Source organism: Glycine soja, chromosome 8, assembly GCF_004193775.1.
Source record: "Glycine soja cultivar W05 chromosome 8, ASM419377v2, whole genome shotgun sequence".
In the NCBI taxonomy this organism is placed as follows: Eukaryota; Viridiplantae; Streptophyta; class Magnoliopsida; order Fabales; family Fabaceae; genus Glycine; species Glycine soja.
The window spans coordinates 2,328,407-2,345,429 of NC_041009.1; the positions used below are offsets into that span (position 1 = coordinate 2,328,407).

General features: G+C 31.5%; 2 protein-coding genes across 2 annotated transcripts; both read right to left on the reverse strand.

Moving 5' to 3' along the window:
- Positions 1–7,369: 7,369 nt before the first annotated feature.
- LOC114422738 (cytidine deaminase 1-like) lies at positions 7,370–8,584 on the reverse strand. Its single transcript, XM_028389241.1, has one exon. It carries the CDS (start codon positions 8,535–8,537, stop codon positions 7,659–7,661), a length of 879 nt encoding a protein of 292 aa, XP_028245042.1. The 5' UTR covers positions 8,538–8,584; the 3' UTR covers positions 7,370–7,658.
- A 4,163-nt stretch (positions 8,585–12,747) lies between these two features.
- LOC114421116 (tetraspanin-2) lies at positions 12,748–15,700 on the reverse strand. The gene is made up of 2 exons (XM_028386919.1): positions 15,173–15,700; positions 12,748–13,341 (listed from the first exon to the last, which is right to left on the reverse strand). The coding sequence occupies exons 1-2, from the start codon at positions 15,668–15,670 to the stop codon at positions 13,030–13,032; spliced, it is 810 nt and encodes a 269-aa protein (XP_028242720.1). The 5' UTR covers positions 15,671–15,700; the 3' UTR covers positions 12,748–13,029.
- Positions 15,701–17,023: the final 1,323 nt, after the last annotated feature.

Here is a 17,023-nt window from a genome sequence, read left to right on the forward strand (position 1 = left end):
GTTGGTAAAACATTAATCAATTTAATCCTTAAAATCAACATTATTGGTCAATTTGGTACCCATTTAGTTTAGTGAGAATTGATTTTGAACTGTTACATGTTCCAACTAATTTTGTCGAATTTAAATTAATTTGAATAACATATTTACATTGAAATGTGCATTTTGCATTGAAAAATACAAGATTATATTTTCTAACTTTAAAACAAACACTGTAAAAAAAAACGTTAAAACAAATAGAAGCTGAACTGTTGATATAACACAAGCAAATTTAGTGCCTAAACTACGTCGGTGTAGAACCAAAATCATGTCAAAGACTTGTTTAATGTAGAAGCTTATGCTATTTATTTACGCATTTGACTTTATTAATTATCAATAAATTTGGTTTTAAAATGAGCACTACGAATCAATTTAGTTCTGAAAATCATTAAATCAGTCAAATTAATTCTCGGTTGGTCATATTTAATTATTTATGGTGAAGTGTAAAACATGGCCAAACGACCAACCAGAGGCCTTTTTTTTTCCTTTCAATTTTACCATTTGGGAGTAAAATTTAAATTGATATTACGATTTTTTAATCGAATTTATTCTTTTTTACACTAAACTCATAAAAAAAATTATGATTTTAATTTTATTTTTTAAATACAACTTTAAAATAGTAAGATTTTTTTTTGTACAACTTTAAAGTCATAAAGGTTTTTTTTATGACTTTAAAAGTCGTAAAGGTTTTTCTTTTCATATAACTTTAAAGTTATAAATTTTTTTATTAAAATTGTAAATTATTTTACAACTTCAATTTTTTTACACGTAATTTTTTTTTTAAATCATAAATAATTTTTTATTTTAATTATTTAATAAATTAATGTATTATTATTTTTTAAATTTTATTTAATATTTTCTATATTTTTTGTATATTATCTTATTTAATATATTTTCTATAATTTTATTTTATTAATTGTTTTAATATTAACAATAGAAAATAATTTAATAATAAAAGTAATTATTAAAATAAATAAAAAACATAGTATATTAATATAAAATGAACAATATAAATTAAATAAAAGCAAAAAATTAAAAAGTTATATTGCTTAGTAAATTCCTTTTTAATTTATATTATTTATTTTATATTAATGTATTGTGTTATTTTTATTATTAAATTAATTTTTTTTGTTAATATTAAAATAATTTATAAAATAATTTATAAAATAAAATTAATTAATACTACTGTATAAAACTATTAATATACTTAATGATAATTGTAAAAATTAATTAAATTTTTTTAAAAATTAATATTATTTGATAAATTATAAGTTAATATTATTTTTTAATTTACAAAACAAATAATAATCTTTAACATTAGTAAAAAATATAGAAAATAAATTAAATAAAATAATATACAAAAAATACAGAAAATATTAAATAAAAAATATCAAAAATATATATAAAACATCAAATAAAACTAAAAAAATGCATTAATTCATTAAATAATTAAAATAAAAAATTATTTTCAATTTAAATAAAACATTAAGTGAAAAAAATTAAAATCATAAAATAATTTACGACTTAAAAAGAAAATATCTTTTTACAACTTTAAATTCATATGAAAAAAAACAAAAAAAAAATTAAAATCATAAAGTTTTTTATGACTTAAATATAAAAAATTAAACTTGCCTTTCTCAAGATATTAATTTAAATTTTACCCTTTAAAAAAAATACCTGATTGATCGTTTGGCCGGTAAAACATTAATCAATTTAATCCTTAAAATCAACATTATTGGTCAATTTGGTACCCATTTAGTTTAGTGAGAATTGATTTTGAACTGTTAAATGTTCCAACTAATTTTGTGGAATTTAAATTAATTTGAATAACATATTTTCATTGAAATGTGCATTTTGCATTGAAAAATACAAGATTATATTTTCTAACTTTAAAACAAACACTGTAAAAAAAACTTTAAAACAAATAGAAGCTGAACTGTTGATATAACAGAAGCAAATTTAGTGCCTAAACTACGTCGGTGTAGAACCAAAATCATTTCAAAGGCTTGTTTAATGTAGAAGCTTATGCTATTTATTTACGCATTTGACTTTATTAATTATCAATAAATTTGGTTTTAAAATGAGCACTACGAATCAATTTAGTTCTGAAAATCATTAAATCAGTCAAATTAATTCTCGGTTGGTCATATTTAATTATTTATGGGGAGGGTAACTCTTATCTCATAGTACTTATAACATATAAAAGGAAATAGGCATGATCGTGATGCAATTTGATTATAATAATAACTTATGTATCACTTAATATTTTATATTATTTTTAATAATATAAATATATTAGTTTTTAGTTTATAAAAGTAAAATATATATTGATTATAAAATATAAAATAACAAATTATTTAATATTTATTATTAATTAATGTAGTAAAAATCAATATAATTATAATATGCAATATACTTGACTAGTCTGAACATGTGAACCACGTGTTTCTAGAAAATATTATTACGTTCAAAATTAAATTACAGCTGCTATCTTTTATTATTTGTGTCAGTCAAGTTAATTTCTGTCCCCTTCAGTTTGCTGATTGTTGATTCCACACTCTGCAGTCTGCACCACAAAACTGAGAGGTCAGCCACTCCTACACGCAGGTACAGTAATGGGCAAATAGCAGCCCGTGATATCATATAATTCCTGTTCTAAAATAAGTTGCACTTGGGAAAAAAATATCTTTGAATAAGTCTAATGTTAATTTTTTAATATAATATTAATTAATTTTTTCAATTAATATCCCTAATAATTTCAATTTAGTTTTTCAATATAATATTGTTATTTTTTTTATTTATTTAATAAGATTAATTGTATAAAATTATTATTTTCTTTTTTTCGATACTTATTTTAGGATGAAAAAAGTAATTTGAGTTATAATTATTTTTATTTTATAATTTTTCATTATACTATTTTAATTGCAAAAACAACAACAACAACAACGCCTTATCCCACTAGGTGGGGTCGGCTACATGGATCAACTTCCGCCATAATGTTCTATCAAGTACCATACTTCTATCCAAATCATTAAGTTCGAGATCCTTTTTGATAACCTCTCTTATAGTCTTTTTGGGTCTTTCTCTGCCTCGAATTGTTTGCCTTCTCTCCATCTGGTCTACTCTCCTCACTACAGAGTCTACCGGTCTTCTCTCTACATGCCCAAACCACCTAAGTCTATTTTCCACCATCTTCTCTACAATAGGCGCTACTCCAACCCTCTCTCTAATAGCTCCGTTTCTAATTTTATCCTGTCGAGTCTTACCACACATCCACCGCAACATCCTCATCTCCGCTACACCTACTTTATTCTCATGTTGGCTCTTGACCGCCCAACATTCTGTTCCGTACAAAATCGTCGGTCTTACCGCAGTCCGATAAAACTTTCCCTTTAGCTTGATCGGTACCTTTGCATCACATAACACCCCCGATGCTTTTCTCCATTTCATCCATCCTGCTTGAATGCAATGATTCACATCCCCTTCAATTTCTCCATCATCCTGTATTACAGACCCAAGATATTTAAACCGTGTGACTTGAGGGATAATATGGTCTCCTATTTTCACCTCTGAGTTAGATACCCTCCTTCTTTTGTTGAACTTACATTCCATATACTTCGATTTGCTTTTGCTTAGGCGAAAGCCATGTGTTTCTAGAGCTCGTCTCCAAGTTTCCAACCTCTCATTCAACTCCTCCCTCGACTCTCCAAGGAGGACTATGTCATCTGCAAAAAGCATGCATCTCGGCGCTATCTCTTGGATTTGTTCCGTGAGGACATCCAGAATTAAGGTAAAAAGGTAGGGGCTAAGGGTTGACCCTTGATGCAAACCAATTGTGATGGGAAAATCGTCTGACTCTCCACCCTGTGTCCTAACACTAGTCGATACCCTATCATACATATCTTGGATAGCTCGAATATATGCAACCCTAACCCCTTTCTTCTCTAGAGCTTTCCACAAAATCTCTCTAGGCACTCTATCATACGCTTTCTCCAGGTCAATAAAAATTAAGTGCAAGTCTTGTTGGTCCATGCGATATTGCTCCATCACCCGCCGTAATAAATAAATCGCTTCCATGGTCGACCTTCCCGGCATGAAACCAAATTGATTCTCAGTAACTTGAGTCTCCTTTCTTAATCTCCGTTCGATCACTCTTTCCCATAATTTCATGGTATGACTCATGAGCTTGATTCCCCTATAATTTGCACAATTTTGTATATCCCCCTTGTTCTTATAGATTGGCACTAACGTGTTTCTCCTCCATTCCTCCGGCATGCGTTTTGACCTCATAATTTCATTAAAGAGTTTGGTGAGCCACTCAAGACCTCTATCTCCAAGAGTTTTCCACACTTCAATAGGTATGTTGTCTGGCCCCACCGCCTTACCGTTACTCATTCTTTTCAACGCTTCCTTTACTTCCTATTTCTGAATCCGACGATAATACTTATAGTTCCGGTCCTCTTCTCTTGTGTCTAGACTGCTAGAGTCATATCCATATCCATCATTAAATAAGTTGTGGAAATACACCTTCCACCTTTCCTTGATATCTTTTTCATGCACTAAGACTTTGCCTTCTTCATCCTTAACACACTTTACGTGATCCAAATCTCTAGTCTTCCTCTCTCTACCCTTAGCAAGCCTATATATAGATCTTTCTCCGTCCCTGATTCCTAGAGCTTGGTATAGTCCGTCAAAAGCTTGGGCTCTTGCCTCACTCACCGCCTTTTTGGTTTCATTTCTAGCTATCTTATACTTATCCCAAGTTTCAGAATTTCTACACCTAGACCACTCCTTGAAACACTCCTTTTTTACTCAAACTTTGCTCTGAACACTTTCATTCCACCACCACGATTCTTTACCCCTAGGTCCAAAACCTCTAGATTCACCCAACGTCTCTTTAGCCACTTTAATAATCTCTTGGGACGTCTTGTTCCACATATCATTTGCACTTCCTTGTGATTGTCCACACCATCCCTCCCATATCTTTTGTTGGAAGATTCCTTGTTTCTCACCCTTCAAGTGTCACCATTTGATCCTTGGTGCTACCATAGGACTTCTTCTCTTTGCCCTATCTCTAATTCTTACATCCATAACCAAAACTCTATGTTGGGTAGTCAAGCTCTCTCCCGGGATAACTTTACAGTTCAAGCAATACTTCCTATCAGACTTCCTGATAAGGAAGAAATCTATCTGAGAACATGTCCCTCCACTTTTGTAAGTGATAAGATGTTCCTCTCTTTTCTTAAACCATGTATTGGCTATAGAAAGATCCAAAGCCTCCGAAAACTCCAAGATGGATTTACCCTCCCCATTCATCTCCCCTAGGCCAAAACCCCCATGCACCCCCTCAAAACCTCTATCCACGCTACCTACATGTCCATTGAGATCCCCTCCTAGGAAAACTTTCTCTCCTTGGGATATATCCTGAAGTACCCCTTCTAGATCCTCCCAAAATTTTACCTTAAAGTGTTCTGCTAACCCAACCTGAGGTGCGTACCCACTAATAACATTAAAGGTGTCCTGTCCCACTACCAATTTTAAGGCTATGATACGATCTCCTACTCTTCTTACATCTACGACATCCTTCTTCCACTCCTTGTCCACAATAATCCCTACCCCATTTCTTGATCTGATTTTTCCCGTATACCACAGCTTAAATCTCGAGTTGTCTAATTCTTTCGCTTTTCCACCTGTCCACTTAGTTTCTTGTAGGCACATAAAATTGATCTTCCTCCTCACCATAACATCCACTATTTCCATAGATTTTCCAATAAGTGTGCCTATATTCCATGTACCAAAGCGAATCCTCCTGTCATGAACTAGCTTCTTTACCCACACCCGTTCACGAAAATGTGGGAACCCTTGCTTACTTTTCACTACATCCGGGCGGCGATGCAGCGACCCTTACTCTTTTGACACTGTACTCGAGCCATACAGCGCGTTGCTTCCGGGCAACGACCTAGCATTCACATTATTACGTAATTGATCCATGTCATAGAGATTCGACAAAGTTTTACGTTGGCTGTCGAAAGTCTAACACAACCCTCTCCTTTTATCCGGGCTTGGGACCGGCTAAGAATAACAAAAACATGTCTTTAAAATATGATATTAGTGTTTTTTTTTCAATCCAGACAACTTAAAATTTACTTATTTTGAACTCATTCTCTCTTCTATTTCCCTCTCCTCTGTTTCATACTTATCAAAATCTTTCATAATCCAAAAGTGTTAATTATGAAAAATGTGTTGCAAAGACAGTAACAAGTCAGAAATAATGTGTGAAGACCTTCCTCTAATTCCTACTGGGAGTATTAATTTGCTGGTCTTTTTTGTTGTTGGACAGCACAGGTTTGCTTTTATTCTTACCGATGTAACACTGAATATAATGCGCGCGGCAGTGTCAAGGTATCTCTGTTGGGCTAATGATTGTGTTGGTCCATTCAATTTGCATACTCAGAGCACCTAGTCCTGTTTGATAATTAAGCCGGCAATGTTCTTTACTGAGTAAATTGTGCTTGGACGAGTAGGATAAAGGAAAATAATGCACTTGTGAAGAATGATGATAGCAACCTTACGGTTTGCATCATAGTCCCTTAAATTAAATTGGGGTCTCTTTACTCTTTGTTTTCTATCCTTCTTTTGTAGTTTTATTAAGTGGGAGCTATTCAATGAAACTGCCCATATATATTAATAAGAACTATATATGTACGTAACAGATAAACACGACTTTTCTACTTTGCTTTTCTTGATGCTATGGGAACTTGTATGAAATTATTCAGGGCTTATGGCTATGATTGATAATGATAGCAGTTCATTAAACTTAAGATGTCTTGAAAAGATTCAACAATGTTGGAGGGTGATCTACCAAATCATACACTCCACAAACCACCAATTGGAAGGCAAAAAGACGTGGGCCAAAAAGTACAAGTATCACTTACTCGGATGCGATATACAGGACAAATCACCATGCATGCTTTTCACAGGATGACACTGAAAATTAAAGAACACCTTGATTCTTTTACATACGCGACGTATATATATATATAATTTGCTATTATGATTTTTTTTTAGCATCAAGAATTAATATCACATTGCTATTATGCAGGAACTAAAATGGTAGTTTACTTAATTTTCGAGTGAATAAGCATAAGAAAGAAAATGAAAAAAAAAAATAGAATAAGAAAGTGTAAAATATAGCAAGTGATGTAATATAGGGGAAAAAATGAGAAAGATGGGAACAAAAGTAAATTTATAAATATAATTATCCTTCACTGTATCCGCACTTCTAGTAAACCATTCTTGATTTGATTAATTCATGCATCTAAGTACGAGGGTATTGAACCGCAACTTCTTTTGTTTCATTTGTTTAATATGAACAAAAGTGATCGTACATATATCAAGAACGAGCATGTATAGCTCTCTACATAAAATATTTAGTAACGTCTATTTTTCTTCAACTGAAAAAGAAAAAATCTAGTTTATTTATTTATTTACGTATTGCCTTGAGTAAAGAATGGTCGCTCCCATAGACGTTTGGTTGGTGCTTGTATTCATCTACCCAATTCAATTAATTGACAGGGAAGAAAAACTAGAGAACAATTAATATTAAACGAATAAAATTAGAATTAAACAATGTGATTAGGGTTGCAGTGGCAAAGGAATGTGTCGAATTGGCAATTGGGCGAAATGGAGTTAATCAACAACCTCGCCGTGCTCTCCTGTTTAACGACGGCATCCTCCTTCTCCACCAAGACCGCACCCACAATCTGGTCGTAGTCGCCGCCGCCGCCGGAGACGAATGCGACGAGGGCTGCCTGAACGGGGCCCAAGCTGGGATTAAAGGCGGCGGATTCCATGTAGGAACCTTTAAAAACATTGCCATGGCAGTCGAGAAGAGCCACACCAGAGGGGGAGCCACTGTAGGGTGCATGAGAGTTGTTGGCGGCCTCCAGAGCCGCAGTCTTCAACTTATAATTGGGCAGGTGTTGGTGGTGGAGGGTGAGGGTGAGGGTGTTGTGGTGGGGTTCCAAGAGAAGGGGAGCTTCAAGGGGGAGAAGGTCGTGGGGACAGAACCTCTGAGGGAGCAAGTCAGAGAGTGGCCCGAACTCTGCTGTGGGCTCCGAGGTTACCAGGATTTGGACGTCGGCGGCGGCGCGGAGTTCTTGGAGGAACTGCCGGCAGTGCCCGCAGGGGGCGGCGGAGACGGCAAGGGAAACCAGGTGGGGCTCTGCATTCAGGGAGAGGTTGGTGATCAGGAACTGTTCGGCGTGGACGGAGTGGTGGAGGGGGAGCCCAGGGAACTCCAGGTTCACGCCCACCAAGATGCGGCCGGAGGGGGCCAGGCCCACGGCGGCGACGGAGAACTTGGAGATGGGGGGGCGGGCCAGGGGCTGGGCGGTGGGGACCAGGGTGGGGAGGAGTTCCGGGAGGGTCACGGCGGCGGACTCCGCCATGGCCAAGGCTTCCGAGGCTGAGATTAAGAACTTACGGCTGGGTTGATCCATCCAAGATTGAAGAGAATGGATTGGATCTAATCCTAAAGCTCAACCAACAACAATCTTTGTATTTATATGTGATTGGGATACATTGCTATTTTCTTCCTTATTTTAATCGCTCTAAGTAACACCCCAAATTTATCTCTTCTTCTAGTTACATAATAAATTTCTTCATATCTATACTTTTCTTTTTTTTAGTTTCTCTTCCTGCAAATAGTTAAAAAATATAAAATAACAAAAAAAACAAAACAAAACTATAATTTATTTTAAAAATAATAAGAAAAAAATATAAAAAATTAAAAATTAGTGTTTTAAAAAACACTAATTGAAGTAAGGTTTCAAAGAATGATAAACTCGATTAAAAAATTACTAAAAAGCTTATTTATTAAATAATTAAATAATTTTTTAACCAGTAAAAATAAATAAAAACTAATTGAAATATTTTATAGCTAAAATATTTTTTTTATTTTTTCCATTTCACAATTCTTGCTCTCTCCTTCACAAGTCTCAACTTCAAACTCCACTTAACTTAATGGGTTGATATGTTCAAATAGTATATTGTTAGTATTTTTTATTTCTTTTACAATAAGTAATTACTTAAATGATATTGATGATGATTTCCAATTGATTGAATGTATTTAAAAAAATTATATTAATATTGCATAAAAATGAGGCTCAGATTATTATAAAAATAACATTGTTCTTTGAGTTTAATTTTTATGTTGAGTGTAAGGATTTCTATAATCTCTATTAAGAGTCTAAATTTGTTAGACTTTATACAATGTAAAAGGTTTTTATATCATCAATCAATCACAAATTATGATAAATATAATTTTTAATATAGTTTTTAATATATTTATAAATATGATAATTTTTTATTAGATAAAAATATATTTTTTTATACTATAGGTGCATGAATTAATTTATCCTCAATTAATTTGAAATAATCTTTGATAGAATTTTTAAAATAATTATTATAAAAGTAAACAATTTTATTATACATAATAATAATAATATAAAATTTAATATTTCTCATAATGAAATTTGGCATCTTAAATGAAAAAAAGTGCTATAGTAAGATACAATATTAATTATTATCAATAATGAAGATTTTATTTTATAAAAAAATTAAGAATAAATAAAATAGATAAGTCTTTTTAGATTAAAGATGAAATATAGAATAAAATATTTAAATTAAGGTGTAAAATATTTATAATTATTAATTTGATACATTATAAATTGAAAGTGGGGAATAAAAATGTGAGATACAATATATAAAAGTAGTAATGATTTATTAATTTGATACATTAAAAGAAGTCATGATTTATTGAGAGAGAAAAAGTAATAATCCCCGCCGAAAATCCCTTGATTAAACAAATTTAATTTATAAAATATAATTAATACAATATATTTATTACTTCGTTCAAAAAACGCATTTACAACTTATTTAAATTAACCTTATGACATAAACATTTGTTAAAATTTGAAAGGGACTGTTAGAATAACTTATAATGTGTCTACAAGTTGTTTTCGGTTTATTTCGATAAGCTCTCCATCATAATTTATAAAAAAAGACTTAACTACAACTTATATAAGAACAATTTAATTTTCTTTCTTCTTCGATTATAAAAATACTCCTCTATAAAAAAAAAATTATAAAAATACGTACTCATACGTAATTGCTTAAATAACAATAAGCTTGATCTCTCAACAACAACACATTCTACATGTTTATTTTTTTACTGTGAGCCTAGGTCTAGCCAGCTCTATTTAAAAAAAAGAAAATGTCGTGATATCCTCAATTAAAGAATCGAAATGTGTTGACGAAGTATGTGCTCCAGCTATGCATGCATTTTAACTTAATTACAAATTGAATGGAGTTATGGAGTTGTCACTCATTTCATGTGGTAAAGACGTAAAGTGAAGGAATCTTAAAGGAAGTGTTCATGAAAACGATAGGTGCAAAATGATTATAGCAGTGAACCTATCTTGACGCGACTAATATTTAAACAATTTTCTAACATATATATTAGGTATGTAGATTAAAGAACCAAAAAACATTTGATACATGATTTGTTTTTCTATAATAACTGTTTGACAGTTTTTTTAACCCTTAACTCATGCAATAAGATGCATGAGATAGAGAAAGACAATAGTTTAATTTTTATTTTTTTTTGCAAAGCGATAAAATTTATCTAGAATATATTTAAATAAGTAATTTTATATTAATAATTATTTTTTATTAACTAAAATCCATTAAAATGATAAATATAAAACCAATAAAAATAAAACTTGTTGAGAAAAAAATCCACTTAAAATTATACGATGTTATACAACTTTTCAAATTAAATACTAATTGTAAATATGTTAAGTAGAAAATTTTAATTAAAATATTAATTTTTACTATGTTGGTATGGAATATACATCAACTTTACTCAATGATTAATCTTTGTCCAAAAATTTAATTGATTACTTTTAATGAGATTTATTCCTTTTAATTATGTTTTTTATTCATAAGATTCATAGATCTTATCTAAGATAATATCTTTTATTACCATTTAAATTAATGACCTGTTGATATATATTATATTTATAGAAGAGTTACTCACTTATTCTTCCTTCCAATCGTATTATAATTTTATTTATTTTAAAAATAATTATCTCAAATAAATTAAAAAATCATTTATAATTAAATGATAATATAAAGTTGTTTTATATGATCTGTGCATCAACATTAAACTAAAAATATATATCAAATACTTTCAGTGATATAATTGTTTTTGCAAACTTTACGTCAACTGTAACCAAGATTATATTATTTTCTTATCAACTAAAAGCTTAAAATATGCGTTATGTTCATAAAATGTTTTTTTATAGAAAAGATGTTCATAAAATGTTGAAATGTGGTGTACCCAATAAAAGTATTAAAAAGTGATGAGATGATGTGTCACACAGCTAAGCGTTGAACATATGCATTAAACTTATAATCAAGTAGGAGTTGACATTCATTTCATGTAGTTAAGTAAAGGAATCTTAGAAATATTCATGTACTTACACGATTGAAGAAAATTATTATCGCAATAAAGTTATTTTGACGCGATTACTTTTTTGTTTCGTGAAGAGGGCCAAGCCCCGTGTTTGGTCTATCTTAAAAATACCTACTCCATGAAAATCGTCCTGCTTTCTTTGTTGTGTTGGGCTGGGCTGGGCTTTATTCACATTCCTTAACCTCACAAATCTCTTATAAATTCCTGATATTTCTTCCTGCCAAAAGATAAATATACCTCTCTTTTTAGGGTATTACTTTTAACCCCAACCAAATTGCTTTTGGCCCCTACCAGTCAAGTGCAATTATCAAATTACCCTTCTCCATCCCACCTTTCCTTTCTTCATTCATTGATTCTTCCTCTCTTCCCTCTCTGCACATGTATTTTTTTTTTCTGGTTTTGTAGTCAAAACAAAATCACGATTATACACAATGAAATTACGATTTCATTTTTTATTTTTTGTTATTCAATGGAATCACGATTATATTATATCATACATTATGTTACGCAATAAAAACACAATTTTGTTGTATTGCATAAGATATTAGACTATAACAAAATCTATTACATAATAAAATTATGATTTTGTTGTGCATAATTTTCTCACTTCCTGTTCCCATAATATATCTCTGAAATGAGTAATTTTAGAATTTTGAAGGATGATAGGGCCAATAGCAAAAATTGGAACCAATAGTAACTATCCTCTTTTTATTAATAAAACATACTTCCTTCCCCGTTTTTTTTCTAATGAATTTTCCTAAATAGCATTCCTAATTTATTTCCTGTCTGAAATAATTCCTGTCTTGTTTCGGCTCACCCCCCTTCCTTCCTCCACCCTCTTCTCTTATCAAAGGCGTTGTTCCTGGTAAGCCCAGAAACCATCTAATGAATTCGGTACCCTAAGCATGTATTTGACTGTTTGGAAACTGAGTTTGGTACCCTAAGCATTTGACATAAATTGAACTCCATGTTTGGTTTCTCACTTTCTTGTATTCTACCTGCAACCATCCAAAGAAAACTGCCTCCATTGATAGAAGATCTTAGAGCATCAAAATTCGAAAGCACTAATTTCATTTATCTAAGTATTTAAAGAAGTTAATACTGCATACGCGTATGCATGACAAGTTTGTTGGATAGCCGCATCAAGTACCAAAGTTTATTTAAAAGAAAAATAGGAGTATAGAATAACAATTGAATATATAATTAATCTAAATTCTAATCACACGCTAGCTCAGCGAAAGGATTATTAGAATATTCTATTCTTCGTTTTTTCCTGAGCATCGAGAAACGTATTACTTCCAATACCGTGTTTCTAAACAGAAGGAATATGTACACTAAAGACAAAAAGACTTAAAAAACGGAATTACAGGGAATAGAAAGAAAGAAGGAAAGGTAACCAAAAAAACAAAAGAAGCAGCGTTAAAAACTTGTAAATGTTGGGGGGGGAAACGGGATCAAACCCAACCCTGTTTGTAACGGTCGAAGAGGTTTTCTGTTTGGGCATTCCTGAAGGCACTACAAGCTATGACATAGACCCATATGAGGACCACCACTGCCACAATGAGAATGATATTTGCTTTCCTCCATTCTTTTCTGAGGTTACCCAATAGACCAGCCTTGCACGCATTACAATTGTAGCATAGCTGATTCTGGTCATTGTTCCACAAGTAGCAATCTGAATCAGCCATAGGGTTCACAGGGTTTGTCCATAGTATGGGGTTTACATAATTGTACCCACAAGCAGTGGGAGGCTTGCAACATCCTGACTGTAGTAAAACCAACAATCAAACGAATCCAATTTAGTAGGACTAATACAAAACTTCTATTTCGTCATTATTATTATTTTAATTAAAGATGAAACTAATAGTCTAATGCAGAAAAGATGGGTGACCAGCTACCAAATCATACACCACTACCAGGCAATAATTAAAATATTATATAACTTTTTTTTATCTTCTCGTGGAATAGCGACAAAACAATGAAAATATTCTTGGCTGATTAATTTAATATGGCCAAAATTTGCATAATTTCTCTGCATGCATGTGAATCAATCAGTGGCAATTTCAGCTGCATAGACTTTTCCGGGGCTCAATTATACCGGAAAGGCCCCCACACGGCACTAATGTATTGTCATCCACGCTGGTAATAAGGGATGTTTCGAATGTCTTGTACAATAATGATGCAAGAGGTCTGGACCCATTTTTTTAATCATCCATTAATAAAAAGATTCATTCTCTTTTTTTAAAAAAGAGGAAGTAGAATCAAATAAAAAGTAATTTTTCGAATAATTTCTAGATTTGAATAACTTACTGAAGAAATTTTTTTGACCCAATATGATGGAATCAATAGAAAAAACAAATTTCTTATGATGCACTAATTCTGACTTGATTATTGATAGAATAATAAATATGTTATTTCTTAAAATATCTCTTATTTAAAATTGTAGTGTAACATTTAGATTTAACTGACCTCTATGCTGGTAGGTCACACTATCACTATGGTGTGTGGAGCTTGTTAGATGCTAACACCCAAATTTCAACCACCCTCGCACATAGTCCACTGGTGAGAAGGAAGGATACACTTATCTGTTAGTACCAACCTCACTCAAGAAGGATTCCTTTATTCTTTTATTCTTATCATATCAGAACCGTATAGGAAGATTCAATTATTTTTTTTTTAACCTTTTGATTCATCAGGGAAAAGAGATCCCAACTAGTTCGAAATTTGACTAGAAAGTAAAAATTAAGAATTGTTTCTGCCAAAGATGAAAGTACTTCAACTATTTAACCTTAACTTCAACACATTAATCACTCGTGTTCAATTACTTGATTTTCAATCAATTTAAATAAAAGCTTGTAGATCCATCGAGTTTACATGGATATCAGCTTTTTAAACTGATGAGTGATGAGGATTCGGCCGGACAACATCCTTTTCTTTTCCTTCTAATTCAAGACCCTAGAATATCGCTCCCCGTCCCCCCCTAAAAAGAAGAAAAATAGTTCTCAAATTCAGACACAATAACATGGTGTCATGTGATGTGGGTCTAACAACCACAATCGAGGAATAAAAAACGCCTTTAAAAATCAATTTATTTACGCAAACAATAGTTCATATCTTGTTTATTTCCAAGAAGCTAGTGATGAACCCAGTTCTTAAAATTTTGATACCTCATCCCCAAAAGCTAAAGCTAATTCATGGGAGGGACAAAGGTCGTCGCCCCTAATTTTGATTATATCACTAATCAATGTGTGCTCTCCAGCGCACTCTCTCACACCAAAGACTGCTTTTTTTTCTTTTTTTTTTTAGTTTATTGATTATTGATGGCCGATAGGTCTAACAACAACTCTAAGATTAAGATAAACTCTAGTAGTAGTATCTTAAAATTTAGAATTTTGGGCCTAAATAAAATTCAAAAAGAAAGAGTTGTCTTTAAGATATTTAGACTAAATAAGGTGGAATCTCCAACAGCAGTGATGGATCAATCTGGGGAGTGGTAGCAGTATGCAGGGGGAACGAACAAAGTAAGAAAGACAAATGACAGAGACGCCAATTTGGGTTATTTTTGAAACAGAAAGTATTTTTAGGGAAGGTAAGAACCTGTAAGGGGGAGATATGGGAATTGAAGAATTGATCAGCAGTGATGTAATCCTGGGTGAGCTTAGAGCAGACATCAGAAGCAGCCAAACAGGGCCTTATCTTCTGCCAACTCCCGGAACCGGTGACGTGGTTCCTCAACCAGGAGGAGAAGCCGTGAAGCCTGTACTCCTTGTAGCCTCTTCCGGGGACATCATAGGCTCCATCGGGTCTGGTGACGACGAATGCGAAGACGAGAACGAGGAGGAGGAGGGCGATGAGGAGAGCCATACAGAAGAGGTAGAGGGCGAGGAGACCCTGTTTGTTCCAGTAGGCACCGACAAAACCGGCCAGGGAAACGAGGAGGATGAGGATGCCGATGATGACAATGGGCCACCGGAAGTTGGCCACGCACTCGTTGTCGGGCTTCGATGCCAGCCAAATGCCGGAGGCTATGATCGGGATTGAGGCCAGCGTAGCTATCAAGTTCAGCACTGCGGTGATGTTGTTGCTTACCCCCATCCCCAACCCCAACCCCAACCCCAATATTACTTCCTAGATTACTCAATTTATCCCTTATCTCTATTTATACACAACATCAATCTATAATTCTCACTCTTTCTCCTTAAGTTTGGCTCAACTTCTTACCATAGTAAAATGTAAAATTAAAATAAGGTCAAATCTAAAATATTACTATAACATCTTGATTTTATTTTCTATACATTTTAATTTTATTGTATAAATGAATTTAATATTGATAATAAATAATAATTTAATAATAAAAGTTGTTGTTAAAATAAAATAACAATGTATTAATATTAAATGAATAATAAAATTTAAAGAGAAATATAAAAAATAAAAATAATATTAATCGTTACTAAATTAATGTATTATATTTTTTTTAATTTGTATTATTGATTTTATATTAGTATATTATGTTATTTTTCATTATTTGATTTAAGTATTTTGCATTATTTTTTTATTTATTAAAAAAATTAAATTTCTTAACATTAGTAAAAAAATATAAAATATTAAATATGAAAAATATACTAAATAAAACAATATTAAAAAAATATATAAAATATTAAATAAAACAATATAAAAATATATATAAAATATTAAATAAAATTAAAAAGTAGAAAAATATTTAAATAAAAAATTATTTGCAATTTTTTTAAAAAAAATTAACTTAAAAAAATACTTATAATTTTTAAAAAAAAAATTAAAGGAAAAAGGTAAGCAATTTTTTTTTAAAAAAAATTAACTTTAAAAAATACTTATAATTTTTTAAAAAAATTAACATAAAAAGGTAAAAAAAAAGACATTTACCACTTTAAAATTATAAATATAAAAAACACTTTTATGACTTTAAAGTTGTAAATTAAAAAAAAATCATAAAAAAGTTTATAACAACTAAAAAAATAAAAAAAAAAAGTTAACACAAAATTCGTTACACCTTATCACTTATCCCAATGGATAATAATTTAAAAATAATTCCCAATTGATAGATTCAGAAGAAAAAAATTACAGCAAAATGATATTAAAGCCGATAATTTCAACTTAAAATTTCGAACTTCAAATCTCCTGCCCTTGATATGCAGCATGGTTTCCATTGCTTCTCTAACTACAGACTATGCATTAGTTAGCACTGCATATGCCAACACTAGATTTTTGCAATTCTATGATGGAAGTCCAAGTCCCTTAAAAAAAAACCAATTTAGACAGAGAATTTTCATTGTATGTGCAATATTTTACATCATTTTGTGATTTTTTTTAACACTTAAATATGTCGCAGAAAAAGTGAACGTAAATGAATCTTCTGCATAAACCTTTGGGATTTCATCTTTCATTCATTTTTCCTGTCTGTTTACATAA